Source organism: Oncorhynchus masou, chromosome 25 (assembly GCF_036934945.1).
Source record: "Oncorhynchus masou masou isolate Uvic2021 chromosome 25, UVic_Omas_1.1, whole genome shotgun sequence".
Lineage (NCBI taxonomy): Eukaryota > Metazoa > Chordata > Actinopteri > Salmoniformes > Salmonidae > Oncorhynchus > Oncorhynchus masou.
Window position 1 is genome coordinate 10581309 of NC_088236.1, and position 20031 is coordinate 10601339.

The window sequence follows — 20031 nt, forward strand, 5'->3', positions numbered from 1 at the left end:
CATGGTCTATCTGGAGTTACCAACCTACCATGTGATGTTATAGCATGGTCTATCTGGAGTTACCAACCTACCATATGATGTTCTAGCATGGTCTATCTGGAGTTACCAACCTACCATATGATGTTCTAGCATGGTCTATCTGGAGTTACCAACCTACCATGTGATGTTATAGCATGGTCTATCTGGAGTTACCAACCTACCATGTGATGTTATAGCATGGTCTATCTGGAGTTACCAACCTACCATGTGATGTTATAGCATGGTCTATCTGGAGTTACCAACCTACCATATGATGTTCTAGCATGGTCTATCTGGAGTTACCAACCTACCATATGATGTTCTAGCATGGTCTATCTGGAGTTACCAACCTACCATATGATGTTCTAGCATGGTCTATCTGGAGTCACCAGTCAGTCTGTCAATCTGTAGTCACCAGTCGTTCAGTCAACCATATGATGTTCTAGCATGGTCTATCTGGAGTCACCAGTCAGTCTGTCAATCTGTAGTCACCAGTCGTTCAGTCAACCATATGATGTTCTAGCATGATCTATCTGGAGTTACCAACCTACCATATGATGTTCTAGCATGGTCTATCTGGAGTCACCAGTCAGTCTGTCAATCTGTAGTCACCAGTCGTTCAGTCAACCATATGATGTTCTAGCATGGTCTATCTGGAGTCACCGGTCTGTATCTGGAGTCACCGGTCTGTCTATCTGGAGTCACCGGTCTGTATCTGGAGTCACCGGTCTGTATCTGAAGTCACCGGTCTGTCTATCTGTAGTCACCGGTCTGTATCTGGAGTCACCGATCTGTATCTGGAGTCACCGGTCTGTATCTGAAGTCACCGGTCTGTATCTGGAGTCACCGGTCTGTATCTGGAGTCACCGGTCTGTATCTAAAGTCACCGGTCTGTATCTGAAGGTCTGTCTATCTGGAGTCACCGGTCTGTATCTGGAGTCACCGGTCTGTATCTGGAGTCACCGGTCTGTCTATCTGAAGTCACCGGTCTGTATCTGAAGGTCTGTTTATCTGAAGTCACCGGTCTGTCTATCTGGAGTCACTGGTCTGTATCTGGAGTCACCGGTCTGTCTATCTGGAGTCACCGGTCTGTATCTGAAGTCACCGGTCTGTATCTGGAGTCACCGGTCTGTCTATCTGGAGTCACCGGTCTGTATCTGAAGTCACCGGTCTGTCTATCTGGAGTCACCGGTCTGTCTATATGGAGTCACCGGTCTGTCTATCTGGAGTCACCGGTCTGTCTATCTGGAGTCACCGATCTGTATCTGAAGTCAACGGTCTGTATCTGGAGTCACCGGTCTGTATCTGAAGTCACCGGTCTGTATCTGGAGTCACCGGTCTGTATCTGGAGTCACCGGTCTATCTGGAGTCACCGGTCTGTCTATCTGGAGTCACCGGTCTGTATCTGAAGTCACCGGTCTGTATCTGGAGTCACCGGTCTGTCTATCTGGAGTCACCGGTCTGTATCTGGAGTCACTGGTCTGTCTATCTGGAGTCACCGGTCTGAATCTGGAGTCACCGGTCTGTATCTGAAGTCACTGGTCTGTATCTGAAGTCACCGGTCTGTCTATCTGGAGTCACCGGTCTGTATCTGAAGGTCTGTCTATCTGGAGTCACCGGTCCGAATCTGGAGTCACCGGTCTGTATCTGAAGTCACCGGTCTGTATCTGAAGTCACCGGTCTGTCTATCTGGAGTCACCGGTCTGTATCTGAAGGTCTGTCTATCTGAAGTCACCGGTCTGTATCTGAAGTCACCGGTCTGTCTATCTGGAGTCACCGGTCTGTATCTGAAGTCACCGGTCTGTCTATCTGGAGTCACCGGTCTGTCTATATGGAGTCACCGGTCTGTCTATCTGGAGTCACCGATCTGTATCTGAAGTCAACGGTCTGTATCTGGAGTCACCGGTCTGTATCTAAAGTCACCGGTCTGTATCTGGAGTCACCGGTCTATATCTGGAGTCACCGGTCTATCTGGAGTCACCGGTCTGTCTATCTGGAGTCACCGGTCTGTATCTGAAGTCACCGGTCTGTATCTGGAGTCACCGGTCTGTCTATCTGGAGTCACCGGTCTGTATCTGGAGTCACTGGTCTGTCTATCTGGAGTCACCGGTCTGAATCTGGAGTCACCGGTCTGTATCTGAAGTCACTGGTCTGTATCTGAAGTCACCGGTCTGTCTATCTGGAGTCACTGGTCTGAATCTGGAGTCACCGGTCTGTATCTGAAGTCACCGGTCTGTATCTGAAGTCACCGGTATGTCTATCTGGAGTCACCGGTCTGTATCTGAAGGTCTGTCTATCTGAAGTCACCGGTCTGTATCTGAAGTCACCGGTCTGTCTATCTGGAGTCACCGGTCTGAATCTGGAGTCACCGGTCTGTATCTGGAGTCACCGGTCTGTATCTGAAGTCACCGGTCTGTATCTGGAGTCACCGGTCTGTATCTGAAGTCACCGGTCTGTATCTGAAGTCACCGGTCTGTATCTGGAGTCACCGGTCTGTATCTGGAGTCACCGGTCTGTATCTGAAGTCACTGGTTGTTTGGTCGACCATATGATGTTTGCTTCTAGTGTGTGTGATGACGACTTAATTATTCCACATTAAACCTAAACCAGCTGGAATACATAATACACAGTGTCTAGAAAAAGTATATGAACCCTTTGGATATTCCTGGATTTCTGCATAAATTAGACATCAAATTTGATCTGGTCTTCATCTAGGTGACAACAATAGGCGAACACAGTCTGCTTAAACTAATAACACACAAACAATTATACGTTTTCATGTCTTTATTGAACACACTGTGTAAACATTCACAGTGCAGGGTGGAAAAAATGTGTGAACCCTCGGATTTAATAACTGGTTGACCTTCCTTTGGCAGCAATAACCTCAACCAAACGTTTTCTGTAGTTGCGTATCAGACCTGCACAACAATCAGGAGGAATTTTGGACCATTCCTCTTTACAAAACTGTTTCTGTTCAGCAATATTCTTGGGATGTCTGGTGTGAACTGCTCTCTAGAGGTCATGCCACAGCATCTAAATCAGGTTGAGGTCAGGACTCTGACTGGGCCACTCCAGAAGGCATATTTTCTTCTGTTGAAGCCATTTTGTTGTTGATTTACTTCTGTGTTTTGGGTCGTTGTCCTGTTGCATAACCCAACTTCTGTTGAGCTTCAATTGGTGGACAGATAGCCTAACATTATCCTGTAAAATGTCTTGATAAACTTGGGAATTCATTTTTCCGTCGATGACAGCAAGCTGTCGAGGCCCTGAGTGCTCCCTCCACCATACTTTACAGTTGGGATGAGGTTTTGTTGTTGGTGTGCTAGTAGTGTTGTGTGTTCCTTCCAAACAACTCAACTGTAGTTTCATCTGTCCACAGAATATTTTGCCAGTGGCGCTGTGGAACATCTAGGTGCACTTTTGCAAACTTCAGACGTGCAGCAATGGTTTTTTTGGTAGTGGTAGTGGCTTCTTCTGTGGTGTCCTCCCATGAGCACTATTCTTTATTGTTTTACGTATCGTAGACTCGTCAACAGAGATGTTAGCATGTTCCAGAGATTTCTATAAGTCTTCAGCTGACACTAGGATTCTTCTTATCCTCATTGAACATTCTGCGCTGTGCTCTTGCAGTCATCTTTGCAGAACGGACACTCCTAGGGAGAGTAGCAACAGTGCTGAACTTACTCCATTTATAGACAGTTTGTCTTACCACGGACAGATGAACATTAAGGCTTTTAGAGAGACTTTTGTAACCCTTTCCAGCTTTATGCAAGTCAACAATTCTTAATCTTAGGTCTTCTGAGATCTCTTTTGTTTGAGGCATGGCTCACATCAGGCAATGCTTCTTGTGAGTAGCAAACTCACATTTTGTGAGTGTTTTTATGGGGCAAGGCAGCTCTAACCAACATCTCCAATCTCGTCTCATTGATTGGACTCCAGGTTAGCTGACTCCTGACTCCAGCTTTTGGAGAAGTCATTAGCCTAGGGGTTCACATACTTTTTATAACCTATACTGTGAATGTTTAAATGATGTATTCAATATAGACAAAAATTACAATAATTTGTGTGTTATTAGTTTAAGCAAACTATGTCTATTTATTGTTGTGACTTAGATGAAGATCAGATCAAATTCGATGACCAATTTATGCAGAAATCCAGGTAATTCTAAAAGGTTCACATACTTTTTCTTGCCACTGTAAACACACACACACACACTTACATATACAGGTATATATACTTCTAATGGTTATTTTGTGTGTTGAGTTTGGATTGACCATATAAACAAGCTTCAAGGAATAACAAATAAGGTGAAATTAGAACTGAGTAAACTCGTGGTTACAATGTCTCTTAAAGAAGTGGTTTCATGTGAACGAGGAAAGAGAGGAAGTGAATGATTGTGGGAATAAAACATAATTACATATTTGTCTAGAGCACAAGGTAATGAACACAGGGGGCAACTTGTTGAAGTATAGACCTTCCTTGTCCGTGTTGGTGATAGTAGGCTATTGTGACGCAACAAAGTTGTCCTTTGTAAAGAGATGGGCAGCAAACATACACTTGAGTCGATGGTGACTGTGAGGTAGGCTAACTAGTGTTTATAATGCACTGTTTTGAATGTAATTCATCTTAAAATGTTTGTCGACATGTCTAAAGATGATGCAAACGTGAAAAATACGACTTTCTTTAAAGCTATGGCAATTTGTATTCATTTGCTAGCTTTTCTGTGATGTTATTGAACTACAGAACTGGAATGTTTCTACCGGTATTTACAACAATAAACTACTTGCAGAAGGACTGTTGTTGTTTTTGTTGTTGCTTCTAAGGCCAGGATTCGATCCACAGACGACAGTGCACCTTTTAAAGGTAATTTAAGTTGACATCCGCAACGTATATCATGAATGTAAATCTACGTGAAAGACGTATTGTCTGTCCGGTGAGCTGCTCTTTAACGTGCCTTGGATTGAATCCCGGCGCATAAACGGTGCACTTTAAGACCTAGATGTAATCCGGAACCGTATAAGAGGCACATTTATAGTGCGTTTGAAGTGTAAATGTCGTTTCCGATTGAGCCCGACATATGCAGTGTTTATTGTGAACGGCAGTTGGAGCATTGCCTTTAAAAAGGTGCATAGCCAAAATAATGGACGATGGGGATTGAATTCCGGCCTAAACAAATGAATTAAAGCTGAATTAACACTCATAGTGCATGGCCAGTTTAATTAAATACTGAACATTTCATATGGAACATTCCACGTTGCTTTATTTAAGGCACAGGGCAGATAGTGAAGTATAGAGAGAGAGCCTTCCATAGACTCTCACATGCAGGTAGGGTTCAGTGCTGTCATATGTTCAGCCAATCATTTTATAATAGCTTGTAACACAGAATTGTTAATGGAAATATTTGGAGACAATTTTGAAACCTTTGTTTCCCAGGTCACCTCTTTCACAATGCAAACAACAGTGTACAGAAAACACTACACACTGTACATACACTTCAACAGTATTAGTGCAGCAGACACACACACACACACACACACACACACACCTTAGGCACACAACACACGCACGCAGCCGCACACACACACAGCCCTTCTAAAGGCTAGTACTTGCAGTCTGTGGGACTCAGTTTCAAAGTTCTTTAGATGGCTTTTCCCCACAAGGTTTTGCAGTGGCAGTCCCAAACCTCGCCAGCAGGGGGCGCATTTTCCTTGGAGTCAATAAGGTGTTTCCCCCAGTGGACCTTGCCATCAGTTTGTGCTAGGGGAGTGTTGGGATGGGAAGAGGGTTCCATCAGATCACCGTTTCCCTAAACACCCCTATGAGACTGTGGGGGCGTTCGTGATGATCCAGGCGAGAGCCCGCCCGTGACGTCGACCGAGAACCTACTCTAGAACCCGCTCTAGACCAGGACTTGAAGCCAGACCCACCACCTTGCCTGGCCTCTAGTGGCTGCTGCTCTGCCCAGGTAAAGGTGCTGAGGTCTCCACAACTCCGCAGGTGCAGCAGGCCGGGCCTCTTCCGGAGGGGCTGGGGGAGGGTCCGGGAGGAACAGTCCAGCATGGGGACATGGGGTCTGGAGCATCCCCTGGGGAGGGACAGGGGCTGGGGCAGGGCTCCAACTGGTGTCTCTGATACTGTGATCACCTGGAGAGAGAGGAGGAGAGGAGAAGAGGTGCAGTTTAAAGGGATAGTTCACCCAAATGTATCTCTTCTTGTCCTGTCTTCCTGACCTACTAATCCTTTTCACCCCCTCTCCTCCCCTCTCTCTCTCCTCACCCCCCTACTTTCCTATCCATCTGGTTTCCACTTCTCTACACAGGGTTCTATGTACTGTAGCTGGTACAGTGTTATATGTAGCTGGGACAGTGTTCTATGTAACTGGCACATGGTTCTAATGTAGCTGGCACAGTGTTCTATGTAACTGGCACATGATTCTAATGTAGCTGGCACAGTGTTCTATGTAACTGGCACATGGTTCTAATGTAGCTGGCACAGTGTTCTATGTACTGTAGCTGGCACAGTGCTCTATGTACTGTAGATGGCACAGTGTTTTATGTAGCTGGCACAGTGTTCTATGTAACTGGCACAGTGTTCTATGTAGCTGGCACAGTGTTCTATGAAGCTGGCACGGAGTTCTATGTAGCTCGCACAGGATTATATGTACTGTAGCTGGTACAGTGTTCTATGTAGCTAGCACAGTGTTCTATGTTGCGGCCCCAGTGTTCGATGTAGCTGACACCGTGTTCTCTGTAGCTGGTACAGTGTTCTATGTAGCTGGCACAGTGTTCTATGAAGCTGGCACGGAGTTCTATGTAGCTCGCACAGGGTTATATGTACTGTAGCTGGTACAGTGTTCTATGTAGCTCGCACAGTGTTCTATGCAGCTAGCACAGTGTTCTATGTAGCTAGCACAGTGTTCTATGTAGCTAGCACGGTGTTCTATGTAGCCTAGTGACCTTCACGCGTCCAAAAAGTAGGACTTGTTCCCGAAATGGACCTGGCGCTTTCCCATCCGGACCCATTATGCATAAATCTTTTTTTTAATATGTATATATAAAGACCCATTCCGAACGGAGCCGAGGACAACTAGACCCGTCCCGTATTGACCTGGTCGGATCCAGACCTGGTCTGATCCGAGTGATGGAAGCAGCAGAAAAGCTACTTTATTAACCAGAGCTGATAAAGCTGAGGGGGAGGAGGCAGATCGAGGTGACGCTGTAGCAGGGGCTGAGGGAGAGGAGGCAGAGCGAGGTGACGCTGTAGCAGGGGCTGTGGGAGAGGAGGCAGAGCGAGGTGACGCTGTAGCAGGGGCTGAGGGAGAGGAGACAGAGCGAGGTGACGCTGTAGCAGGGGCTGAGGGAGAGGAGACAGCGAGGTGATGCTGTAGCAGGGGCTGAGGGAGAGGAGACAGAGCGACGCTGTGAGGGGCTGAGGGAGAGGAGGGAGCTGAGCTGGCAGGGGCTGAGGAAGAGGAGGCAGAGCGAGGTGATGCTGTAGCAGGGGCTGAGGGAGAGGAGACAGCAGAGCGAGGCTGACGCTGTAGCAGGGGCTGAGGGAGAGGAGGCAGAGCGAGGTGGGCAGCGCTGTAGCAGGGGCTGAGGGAGAGGAGGCAGAGCGAGGTGACGCTGTAGCAGAGGCTGAGGGAGAGGGGGCAGAGCGAGGTGACGCTGTAGCAGGGGCTGAGGGAGAGGAGGCAGAGCGAGGTGACGCTGTAGCAGAGGCTGAGGGAGAGGGGGCAGAGCGAGGTGACGCTGTAGCAGGGCTGAGGGAGAGGGGCTGAGGGAGAGGCTGAGGGAGAGGGGGCAGAGCGAGGTGACGCTGTAGCAGAGGCTGAGGGAGAGGGGGCAGAGCGAGGTGACGCTGTAGCAGGGCTGAGGGAGAGGAGGCAGAGCGAGCTGTGAGCAGGGGCTGAGGGAGAGGAGGCAGAGGCTGAGGGGGCTGAGGGAGAGGAGAGAGCGAGGTGACGCTGTAGCAGGGGCTGAGGCTGAGCTGTAGCAGGGGCTGAGGAGGGAGGCAGAGCGAGGTGACGCTGTAGCAGGGGCTGAGGGAGAGGAGGCAGAGCGAGGTGACGCTGTAGCAGGGGCTGAGGGAGAGGAGGCAGAGCGAGGTGATGCTGTAGCAGGGGCTGAGGGAGAGGAGACAGAGCGAGGTGATGCTGTAGCAGGGGCTGAGGGAGAGGAGGCAGAGCGAGGTGACGCTGTAGCAGGGGCTGAGGGAGAGGAGGCAGAGCGAGGTGACAGCAGGGGCTGAGGGAGAGGAGGCAGAGCGAGGTGACGCTGTAGCAGGGGCTGAGGGAGAGGAGGCAGAGCGAGGTGACGCTGTAGCAGGGGCTGAGGGAGAGGAGGCAGAGCGAGGTGACGCTGTAGCAGGGGCTGAGGGAGAGGAGGCAGAGCGAGGTGACGCTGTAGCAGGGATGCTGAGGGAGAGGAGGCAGCTGAGGGGCTGAGGAGGAGGCAGAGCGAGGTGACGCTGTAGCAGGGGCTGAGGGAGAGGAGGCAGAGCGAGGTGACGCTGTAGCAGGGGCTGAGGGAGAGGAGGCAGAGCGAGGTGACCGCTGTAGCAGGGGCTGAGGGATCGGAGGCTGAGCGAGGGGCTGTAGCAGGGGCTGAGGGAGAGGAGGCAGAGCGAGGTGACGCTGTAGCAGGGGCTGAGGGAGAGGAGGCAGAGCGAGATGCCGCTGTATCAGGGGCTGAGGGAGAGGAGGCAGAGCGAGGTGACGCTGTAGCAGGGGCTGAGGGAGAGGAGGCAGAGCGAGGTGACGCTGTAGCAGGGGCTGAGGGAGAGGAGGCAGAGCGAGGTGACGCTGTAGCAGGGGCTGAGGGAGAGGAGGCAGAGCGAGGTGACGCTGTAGCAGGGGCTGAGGGAGAGGAGGCAGAGCGAGGTGACGCTGTAGCAGGGGCTGAGGGGAGGCAGAGGAGGGGCAGAGCGAGGTGACGCTGTAGCAGGGGCTGAGGGAGAGGAGGCAGAGCGAGGTGACGCTGTAGCAGGGGCTGAGGGAGAGGAGGCAGAGCGAGGTGACGCTGTAGCAGGGGCTGAGGAGAGGAGGCAGAGCGAGGTGACGCTGTAGCAGGGGCTGAGGGAGAGGAGGCAGAGCGAGGTGACGCTGTAGCAGGGGCTGAGGGAGAGGAGGCAGAGCGAGGTGACGCTGTAGCAGGGGCTGAGGGAGAGGAGGCAGAGCGAGGTGACGCTGTAGCAGGGGCTGAGGGAGAGGAGGCAGAGCGAGGTGACGCTGTAGCAGGGGCTGAGGGAGAGGGCTGAGGGGAGGCAGGGGCAGGGAGAGGAGGCAGAGCGTGACGCTGTAGCAGGGGCTGAGGGAGAGGAGGCAGAGCGAGGTGACGCTGTAGCAGGGGCTGAGGGGGAGGAGGCAGAGTGAAGTGATGCTTTGCAGGGGCTGAGGGAGAGGAGGCAGAGCGAGGTGACGCTGTAGCAGGGGCTGAGGGAGAGGAGGCTGAGCGAGATGTTAGTGTGAGCGAGTGACACTGAGGAGGGAGGGAGAGACGAGAGACAGCAACCAACCATGAGAGAGGGATCAAGCTGCGACATCATCTCTCAGAGAAGTCATCCCTCAACATGCTGCGACATCATCCCTCAACAAGCTGCTACATCATCTCTCAGAGCAGTCATCCCTTAACATGCTGCGACATCATCCCTCAACAAGCTGCTACATCATCTCTCAGAGCAGTCATCCCTCAACATGCTGCGACGTCATCCCTCAACATGCTGCGACATCATCTCTCAGAGAAGGCATCCCTCAACATGCTGCGACATCATCTCTCAGAGAAGTCATCCCTCAACAAGCTGCTACATCATCTCTCAGAGCAGTCATCCCTCAACAAGCTGCGACATCATCCCTCAGAGCAGTCATCCCTGAACAAGCTGCGACGTCATCTCTCAGAGCAGTCATCCCTGAACCAGCTGCGACGTCATCTCTCAGAGCAGTCATCCCTGAACAAGCTGCGACGTCATCTCTCAGAGCAGTCATCCCTGAACCAGCTGCGACGTCATCTCTCAGAGCTTTAGAAACCCCCACCTCTCCTTATATGGTTATTTTAGAACCCCCCCACCTCTCCTTATATGGTTCATTTAGAAACCCCCACCTCTCCTTATATGGTTCATTTAGAACCCCCCACCTCTCCTTATATGGTTCCTTTAGAACCCCCCACCTCTCCTTATATGGTTCCTTTAGAACCCCCCACCTCTCCTTATATGGTTCATTTAGAAACCCCCCACCTCTCCTTATATGGTTCATTTAGAAACCCCCACCTCTCCTTATATGGTTCATTTAGAAACCCCCACCTCTCCTTATATGGTTCATTTAGAAACCCCCACCTCTCCTTATATGGTTCATTTAGAAACGTCCACTCCTTTCTAAACCACCACAGTATCAGTAGTCGCAGCTGGACCCTATTGAACCAAGCCGACTCGCGTTGTAGTAGACTAATAGCTACTATAGTATACTAATAGCTGCCATAGCTAGCTTATTTATCATCCAGTATGATGACGTAGTACCTGTCTTGTCTGCATCAACCCGGGAGACGCTAGATAAGCTAGCTAGGCTAATTGACAATTCATGCACTTTCTCATCCTACAGTTACAAATAATAACAACTCCATTCAGAATATAAAGTAGCAGTCTACCTGTTGGCTCTTGGTCGTTGTAGCCTGTCCTTCTCCTTTAACTTTTAATTCCATTATTTTAATTCAATCTTCCATTGATTAGATATCTCCTAACTTTTGCCCCACGCGGAGGCTCTATGACGAGCTTATTGCCGTGTTGATGACTTATGATTGGTCAACCACAAGCTACACTCGCCATGCTCCACTCTCGTGAAAAGCAAAGCACAGCAGCATAAATTAAACAATTTCTCTCCCTCACTCTCTCTCTCTACTGCAGCAGACTCATTCGGTTCTGTATGGGTCCTTCTGGATAAGTCAGTTAAAATTACACATACCGGAGACCTGTGACAATCATATCAAATCCCACCAGACCCGTGACATTATTTTTAATTCTGGATCCGGTTCCGCTTGGGTCTGGATGTGGTCTCAAGTATTTGGGTACAGGTGGTTCTGTGAAGACATCTAATGTAGCCTGTACCTGTTCTATGTAGCCTGTACCTGTCCTATGTAGCCTGTTTTATATAGCCTGTACCTGTCCTATGTAGCCTGTCCTATGTATCCTGTACCTTTCCTATGTATCCTGTACCTGTCCTATGTATCATGTACCTGTTCTATATAGCATGTACCTGTTCTATGTAGCCTGTACCTGTTCTATGTAGCCTGTACCTGTTCTATGTAGCCTGTACCTGTCCTATGTAGCCTGTACCTGTTCTATGTAGCCTGTACCTGTTCTATGTAGCCTGTACCTGTTCTATGTAGCCTGTACATGTTCTATGTAGCATGTACCTGTTCTATGTAGCCTGTACCTGTCCTATGTAGCCTGTACCTGTTCTATGTAGCCTGCACCTGTTCTATGTAGCCTGTACATGTTCTATGTAGCATGTACCTGTTCTATGTAGCCTGTACCTGTCCTATGTAGCCTGTACCTGTTCTATGTAGCCTGTACCTGTCCTTTGTAGCATGTACCTGTTCTATATAGCATGTACCTGTTCTATGTAGCCTGTACCTGTTCTATGTAGCCTGTACCTGTTCTATGTAGCCTGTACCTGTCCCATGTAGCCTGTACCTGTTCTATGTAGCCTGTACCTGTTCTATGTAGCCTGTACCTGTTCTATGTAGCCTGTACATGTTCTATGTAGCATGTACCTGTTCTATGTAGCCTGTACCTGTCCTATGTAGCCTGTACCTGTTCTATGTAGCCTGCACCTGTTCTATGTAGCCTGTACATGTTCTATGTAGCATGTACCTGTTCTATGTAGCCTGTACCTGTCCTATGTAGCCTGTACCTGTTCTATGTAGCCTGTACCTGTCCTTTGTAGCATGTACCTGTTCTATATAGCATGTACCTGTTCTATGTAGCCTGTACCTGTTCTATGTAGCCTGTACCTGTTCTATGTAGCCTGTACCTGTCCCATGTAGCCTGTACCTGTTCTATGTAGCCTGTACCTGTTCTATGTAGCCTGTACCTGTTCTATGTAGCCTGTACATGTTCTATGTAGCATGTACCTGTTCTATGTAGCCTGTACCTGTCCTATGTAGCCTGTACCTGTTCTATGTAGCCTGCACCTGTTCTATGTAGCCTGTACCTGTTCTATGTAGCCTGTACCTGTCCTATGTAGCATGTACCTGTTCTATATAGCATGTACCTGTTCTATGTAGCCTGTACCTGTTCTATGTAGCCTGTACCTGTTCTATGTAGCCTGTACATGTTCTATGTAGCATGTACCTGTTCTATGTAGCCTGTACCTGTCCTATGTAGCCTGTACCTGTTCTATGTAGCCTGCACCTGTTCTATGTAGCCTGTACCTGTTCTATGTAGCCTGTACCTGTCCTATGTAGCCTGTACCTGTCCTATGTAGCCTGTACCTGTTCTATGTAGCCTGTACCTGTCCTATGTAGCCTGCACCTGTTCTATGTAGCCTGCACCTGTTCTATGTAGCCTGTACCTGTTCTATGTAGCATGTACCTGTTCTATGTAGTCTGTACCTGTTCTATGTAGCCTGTACCTGTTCTATGTAGCATGTACCTGTTCTATGTAGTCTGTACCTGTTCTATGTAGCCTGTACCTGTCCTATGTAGCCTGTACCTGTTCTATGTAGTCTGTACCTGTTCTATGTAGCATGTACCTGTCCTATGTAGTCTGTACCTGTTCTATGTAGCATGTACCTGTTCTATGTAGTCTGTACCTGTTCTATGTAGCATGTACCTGTTCTATGTAGTCTGTACCTGTTCTATGTAGCATGTACCTGTCCTATGTAGCCTGTACCTGTCCTATGTAGCCTGTACCTGTCCTATGTAGCCTCTACATTTAACATTTTAGTAATTTAGCAGACGCTCTTATCCAGAGTGATTTACAGTCATCTTAAGATAGGTGGGACTGTAGGTTGGTTCAGCCCCCGAAGTGACTCTTATCAACACTCTATGCAAAAGGTTTTAGATTTTCTCCTCAGGAATTCAGCATTATCTGTGTTATCGTGCCAACCCTCTCATGTCACATCTCTGGGTAGTAGAGGTCCTGTTGTGATTAGGTCTGATACCTGATTGGAGGTTAACTTTACAGTCATGCGATTGGTCATCAACTCATATTTTGAATCCAAACAAATCAGATGTTAAATTCATTGTCTCTTTCTCTTATTTGTTCCAGACCCACACTGGTGAGATACCTACACTCTCTCTCTCTCTCTGCCTCTCCCATGAGCTATGAGCCTTGTGCCATAGTTTCTTTGTCTCTCTCCCTCTCTGATCATGCCTAGACTAATGATTTGTAATGCTTATAAGTTACATTGTATGCCCTGTATGTGAATCCACTCATTTTACAATGCTATTAAATATCTGTCTTTGATATAGACACTCTCAGACCAATTCTTGCTAGTCAACACCGACTCATTGCCTAATGCTGGCTTGCATATTTTAATTCATTCTATGGAGTCAGTTAGACATTTTATTAGGCTAATTCCTTAGTCATATTACAGGCTGCATGTGGGGTATGCAAAACATTAGGAACACCTTCCTCATTGAGTTGCACCCCCCCAGAACAGCCTCAATATTCAGCAGGGCATGGACTCTACAAGGTGTCGAAAAGCATTCTTTGTTGACTCCAATGCTTCCTAGTTGTGTCAAGTTGGCTGGGTGTCCTTTGGGTTGTGGACCATTTTTGATACACATGGGAAACTATGGAGGAGTGTGAAAAACCAAACCGTTTTGCAGTTCTATGTCGTCTCTACCTGGTCTATGTAGCCTCTACCTGGTCTATGTAGCCACTATCTGGTCTATGTAGCTACAGAAATATCAAATTTACATAAGTATTCACACCCTTGAGTCAATACATGTCAGAATCACCTTTGGCAGTGATTACAGCTGTGAGTGTTTCTGGGTAAGTCTCTAAGAGCTTTACACACCTGGCTTGTACATTCTTTGCCCATAATACTTTTTAACATTCTTCAAGCTCTGTCATATTGGTTGTTGATCATTGCTCGACAACCATTTTCAAGTCTTGCCATAGATTTCCAAGCAGATTTAAGTTAAACCTATAACTCGACCACTCAGCAATATTCACTATCTTTCTTGGTAAGCAACTCCAATGTAGATTTGGCCTTGAGTATTGAGTTATCGTCCTGCAGAAAGGAGATTTCATCTCCCAGTGTGTGGTGGGAAGCAGACTGAACCAGGTTTATTTCTAGGATTTTTCTTGTGCTTTAGCTCCATTCCGTTTCTTATTTATCCTGAAAAACGACCCATTCTTTAACAATTACAATCATACCCATAACATGATGCAGCCACCACTATAATTGAAAATATGGAGAGTGATACTCAGTTATGTGTTGTGTTTGCACCAAACATAACCCTGGTTCGTGACATAAAGTTAATTGCTTTACCACATTTTTTTCGGTTTTACTTTAGTGCCTTGTCGTAAACAGGATGCATGTTTTGGAATATTTTTATTCTGTACAGGCTTCCTTATTTTCACTCTGTCAATTAGGTTTCTATTGTAGAGTAACTACAATGCTGTTTATCCGTCCTCTGTTCTCATATCACAGCCATTAATCTCTGTAACTGTAGTCACCATTGGCCTCATGGTGAAATCCCTGAGCGGTTTCCTTCCTCTCCGGCAACTGAGTTAGGAAGGAAGCCTGTATCTTTGTAGTGACTGGATGTATTGATACACCATCCAAAGTGTAATTAATAACTCAAAGGGATATTCAATGTCTGCTTTTTTCATTTGTACCCGTCAACCAGTATGTGCCCTTCTTTGGAAAACCTCCATGGCTTTGTGTTTGAAATTCACTGCTCGACTGAGGGACCTTACAGATAATTGCATGCGTGGGGCACACAGAGTGAGTCCATGCAAGTTATTATGTGACTTGTTAAGCACATGTTTACTCCTGAATTTATTTGACTAAAACATAATAATTTCAAACTTTGCTTACATTTGTATATGATCACATATACAATATTACGTGTGGGAATACTTTGGAGCAGATTTCCAAAACTAAAATCACTTGGAGTTGATTTGCTGGTGTTGTTATAGTCTTCTATTTTTGGTGTGGGGGCGGAAATAAAATCACCCGTGGGCCACCGGTTGGGGAACCCTTTTCTACCAGTTCTATATAGCCTCTATGTAGCTTGTATGCAGCCTCTATGTAGGTTCTTCACCAGTTCTATGTATCCGCTATGTAGCCTCATTACCAGTTCTATGTAGCCTCTATGTAGTCTCTTTACCAGTTCTATGTAGCCTCTTTACCAGTTCTATGTAGCCTATTTACCAGTTCTATGTAGCTTCTTTACCAGTTCTATGTAGCCTCTTTACCAGTTCTATGTAGCCTCTTTACCAGTTCTATGTAGCCTATTTACCAGTTCTATGTAGCCTCTTTACCAGTTCTATGTAGCCTCTATGTAGCTTCTTCACCAGTTCTATGTAGTCTCTATGTAGACTCTTTACCGGTTCTATGTAGCCTATTTACCAGTTCTATGTAGCCTCTTAACCAGTTCTATGTAGCCTCTATGTAGCCTCTTTACCTGTTCTATGAAGCTGGCACAGCGGACAGCCTCCTCCATGTGTTCCTGGTCTGAGCGCAGCACGCTACGGATGCTGTCCACCAGCTCCTGGACCTCGGGGGTCAGGCTGCAGTGGGCCGGCTGCTCTAGAAACCTGCTGACCAGCTGCTGGGTGTGTCTGTAGCTCTGGTAGTCCACCATGGAGGAGGGCCGGGGACGCCGCGGGCCTCTACCACCCCGCCGGAGAGCCACCGTCTGGGGCCGGGACGACTGGGAGGCCAGGGCGGACTTGGAAGTCTGGGTGGAGACCTCGGTGGTCTGTGTGGCTGCTTCACAGCTTAACACTGAGGGAGGAGGGGTGGAAGAGAGGAAGGGGAGAGAGAGAAAGGTGAGAGAGAAAGAAAGGGGGAGAGAGATAGATGGGGAAAGGGGTGGGAGAGAAGGGAGAGAGAGAGCGGTGGGAGAGACGGGGAAAGAGAGTGTGGGAGAGGGGTGGGAGAGAAGGGGGAAAGAGAGTGTGGGAGAGGGGTGGGAGAGAAGGGGGAAAGAGAGGGGAGAGAGCGGTGGGAGAGAAGGGAGAGAGGGGGAAAGAGTGTGGGAGAGGGGTGGGAGAGAAGTGGGAAAGAGATGGGAGAGAGATAGGTGAGAGAGCGGTGGGAGAGAAGGGAGAGAGGGGGAAAGAGTGTGGGAGAGATGGGAGAGAAGGGAGAAAGAGAGGGGAGAGAGATAGGTGAGAGAGAAGGGAGAGAGAGTGTGGGAGAGGGGTGGGAGAGAAGGGGGAAAGAGAGGGGAGAGAGATAGGTGAGAGAGCGGTGGGAGAGAAGGGAGAGAGGGGGAAAGAGTGTGGGAGAGGGGTGGGAGAGAAGGGGGAAAGAGAGGGGAGAGAGATAGGTGAGAGAGAAGGGAGAGAGGGGGAAAGAGTGTGGGAGAGGGGTGGGAGAGAAGGGGGAAAGAGTGGGGAGAGAGAGGTGAGAGAGAGTGTGGGAGAGGGGTGGGAGAGAAGGGAGAAAGAGAGGGGAGAGAGTGGTGGGAGAGAAGGGAGAAAGAGAGGGGAGAGAGCGGTGGGAGAGAAGGGAGAGAGGGGTAAAGAGTGTGGGAGAGAAGGGAGAACGAGAGGGGAGAGAGATAGGTGAGAGAGTGGTGGGAGAGAAAGGAGAGAGGGGGAAAGAGAGTGTGGGAGAGAAGGGAGAAAGAGAGGGGAGAGAGATAGGTGAGAGAGCGGTGGGAGAGAAGGGAGAGAGGGGGAAAGAGAGTGTGGGAGAGAAGGGAGAAAGAGAGGGGAGAGAGATAGGTGAGAGAGCGGTGGGAGAGAAGGGAGAGAGGGGGGAAGAGAGTGTGGGAGGGGTGGGAGAGAAGGGAGAAAGAGAGGGGAGAGAGATAGGTGAGAGAGCGGTGGGAGAGAGAGGGTTGGGGGTTAGTGTGTCTGTAGAATTGCATGTAGTGGGACATCTGTTGGAAGCATTAGTAAACTGTGTTTTGCAGTTTAGCAAACAACAGTTCTGCTATCCCTGTGAGGGAGGTCACACCCACTCACTCACTCACTCACTCACTCACTCACTCACTCACTCACACACTCACTCACACACTCACTCACACACTCACTCACACACTTACAGGGCTACAGCAATCCAAATGTGTCTTGCTGACAGATGCAGAGGCTGTAGATTAAGTGACGACAGACTGACTGTTCCATAACTATACAGTTTATGTGATCCTCTTTTACCTTTGGCAGCTAGGTCCAGCAGTGTCACTCTTTGGCTGTTGGAGCCACTGTGCGTGTGTGTGTGTGCGTACCTGTGTGTGTGCGTACCTGTGTGTGTGCGTACCTGTGTGTGTGTGTGTGTACCTGTGTGTGTGTGTGTGTGTGTGTGTGTACCTGTGTGTGTGTGTGTGTGTACCTGTGTGTGTGTGTGTGTGTGTACCTGTGTGTGTGTGTGTGTGTGTGTGTGTGTGTGTGTGTGTGTGTGTGTGTGTGTGTGTGTGTGTGTGTGTGTGTGTACCTGTGTGTGTGTGTGTGTGTGTGTGTGTGTGTGTACCTGTGTGTGTGTGTGTGTGTGTACCTGTGTGTGTGTGTGTGTGTGTGTGTGTGTGTGTGTGTGTGTGTGTGTGTGTGTGTGTGTGTGTGTGTGTGTGTGTGTGTGTGTGTGTGTGTGTGTGTGTGTGTGTGTGTGTGACCCTGTCTCACCTTTGGCAGCCAGGTCCAGTAGGACAGGGTCACTATTAGAGCGTCTGGGTCTCTGGCGCTGAGACCTCCTAATGGGTGGCACAGGAGCACCCTGGTCCTGGGGAGGTCTGGCCTGGTGCAGGGAGGGGGAGGGCGGAGATTGGGGAGAGGGGTGATATTGGGGAGACGGGGGCACTGGAACAACCGTCGTCTGGGGACCAGCATCTGAAATGCAGGAACAACAAAGATAATTAGGAGAAGAGGGGGAGAGGGAGAGGGGTAGAGATAGAGGGGTAGATGTAGAGGGAGAGGGTTAGAGGGAGAGGTTGAGGGGTAGAGGGAGAGGGGTAGACGTAGAGGGGTAGACGTAGAGGGAGAGGGGTAGAGGAAGAGGGGTAGCGGGAGAGGGGTAGACGTAGAGGGAGAGGGGTAGAGTGAGTGGGGTAGACGTAGAGGGAGAGGGGTAGAGGGAGAGGGGTAGAGATAGAGGGGTAGATGTAGAGGGAGAGGGTTAGAGGGAAAGGTTGAGGGGGAGAGGGAGAGGGGTAGACATAAGAGGGAGAGGGGTAGAGGGAGAGGGGTAGAGATAGAGGGGTAGACGTAGAGGGGTAGACATAGAGGGGTAGACGTAGAGGGAGAGGGGTGAAGGAGAGGGGTAGAGATAGAGGGGTAGACGTAGAGGGAGAGGGTTAGAGGGAGAGGAAGAGGGGTAGACGTAGAGGGAGAGGGGTAGACGTAGAGGGGTAGAGGGAGAGGGAGAGGGGTAGAGATAGAGGGGTAGAGATAGGGGTAGATGTAGAGGGAGAGGGGTAGAGGGAGAGGGAGAGGGGTAGAGGGAGAGGGGTAGAGATAGAGGGGTAGATGTAGAGGGAGAGGGTTAGAGGGAGAGGTTGAGGGGTAGAGGGAGAGGGGTAGACGTAGAGGGAGAGGGGTGGAGGAAGAGGGGTAGAGATAGAGGGGTAGATGTAGAGGGAGAGGGGTAGACGTAGAGGGAGAGGGGTAGAGGGAGGGGGTAGACGTAGAGGGAGAGGGGTAGACGTAGAGGGAGAGGGGTAGAGGGGTAGACGTAGAGGGGTAGAGGGAGAGAGAGAGGGGTAGACGTAGAGGGAGAGGGGTAGAGGGAGAGGGGTAGATGGAGAGGGGTAGACGTAGAGGGAGAGGGGTAGAGGGAGAGGGGTAGAGAGAGAGGGGTAGACGTAGAGGGAGAGGGGTAGAGGGAGAGGGGTAGAGGGAGAGGGGTAGAGGGAGAGATAGAGGGGTAGAGGGAGAGGCGTAGAGAGAGGGGGTAGACGTAGAGGGAGAGGGGTAGAGGGAGAGGGGTAGACGTGAGACGTAGAGGGAGAGGGGTAGAGAGAGAGGGGTAGGGAGAGAGGGGTAGACGTAGAGGGAGAGGGGTAGAGGGAGAGGGGTAGAGAGAGAGGGGTAGACGTAGAGGGAGAGGGGTAGAGGGAGAGGGGTAGAGGGAGAGGGGTAGAGGGAGAGATAGAGGGGTAGAGGGAGAGGCGTAGAGAGAGAGGGGTAGACGTAGAGGGAGAGGGGTAGAGGGAGAGGGGTAGACGTAGACGTAGAGGGAGAGGGGTAGAGAGAGAGGGGTAGGGAGAGAGGGGTAGACGTAGAGGGAGAGGGGTAGAGGGAGAAGGGTAGAGTGAGCGGAGTAGAGGGGTTGAGGGAGAGAGGGAGAGGTGAGAGGGGTAGAGGGAGAGGGAGAGGGGTAGAGGGGGCGGAGTAGAGGGAGAGGGGTAGACGTAGAGGGAGAAGGGTAGAGGGAGCGGAGTAGAGGGAGAGGGGTAGAGGGAGCGGAGTAGAGGGAGAGGGGTAGAGGGAGAGGGGTAGAGGGAGAAGGGTAGAGGGAGCGGAGTAGAGGGGTTGAGGGAGAGGGGTAGAGGGAGAGGGAGAGAGAGATGGGTAGAAGTAGAGGTAGAGGGAGAGGGAGAGAGAGATGGGTAGAGGTAGAGGGAGAGGGGCAAAACAAAATATAAACCTTTTTCCTGCACACTATCTTTAGGACACTCCTTAGAGACATTCTTAGAGACATTTGTAATTAGAACCATGTTTTGAGAGCTATACGTTCTCCTTCCGTCTGTCTTGCTCCTCTCCTCCACCACATGAACTCTTTCTTCCTTCCTCTCTCTGGAGTGTGGGGTGACATATTATACTAGGGTCACACCCAAAGCTCCATCTCTATCACAACAAAACCTGTGACCTCAGAAAGCTAGAAAGTGAACCTTCCAGGTGTGT

At 49.6% G+C, this 20031-nt stretch overlaps 1 protein-coding gene across 1 annotated transcript in view; it reads right to left on the reverse strand.

The window, feature by feature from the left end:
• Positions 1-2554: 2554 nt before the first annotated feature.
• LOC135513768 (endosomal transmembrane epsin interactor 1-like) overlaps positions 2555-20031 on the reverse strand; it is a 53786-nt gene continuing 36309 nt past the window's right edge. Inside the window, exons 8-10 of the mRNA XM_064936683.1 lie at positions 17815-18018; positions 15651-15973; positions 2555-6162 (exon numbers count right to left, since the gene is read on the reverse strand). Coding sequence (XP_064792755.1) covers positions 5809-6162; positions 15651-15973; positions 17815-18018 — 881 coding nt within the window. The 3' untranslated portion in view covers positions 2555-5808. The remainder of the gene's footprint in view (positions 6163-15650; positions 15974-17814; positions 18019-20031) is intronic.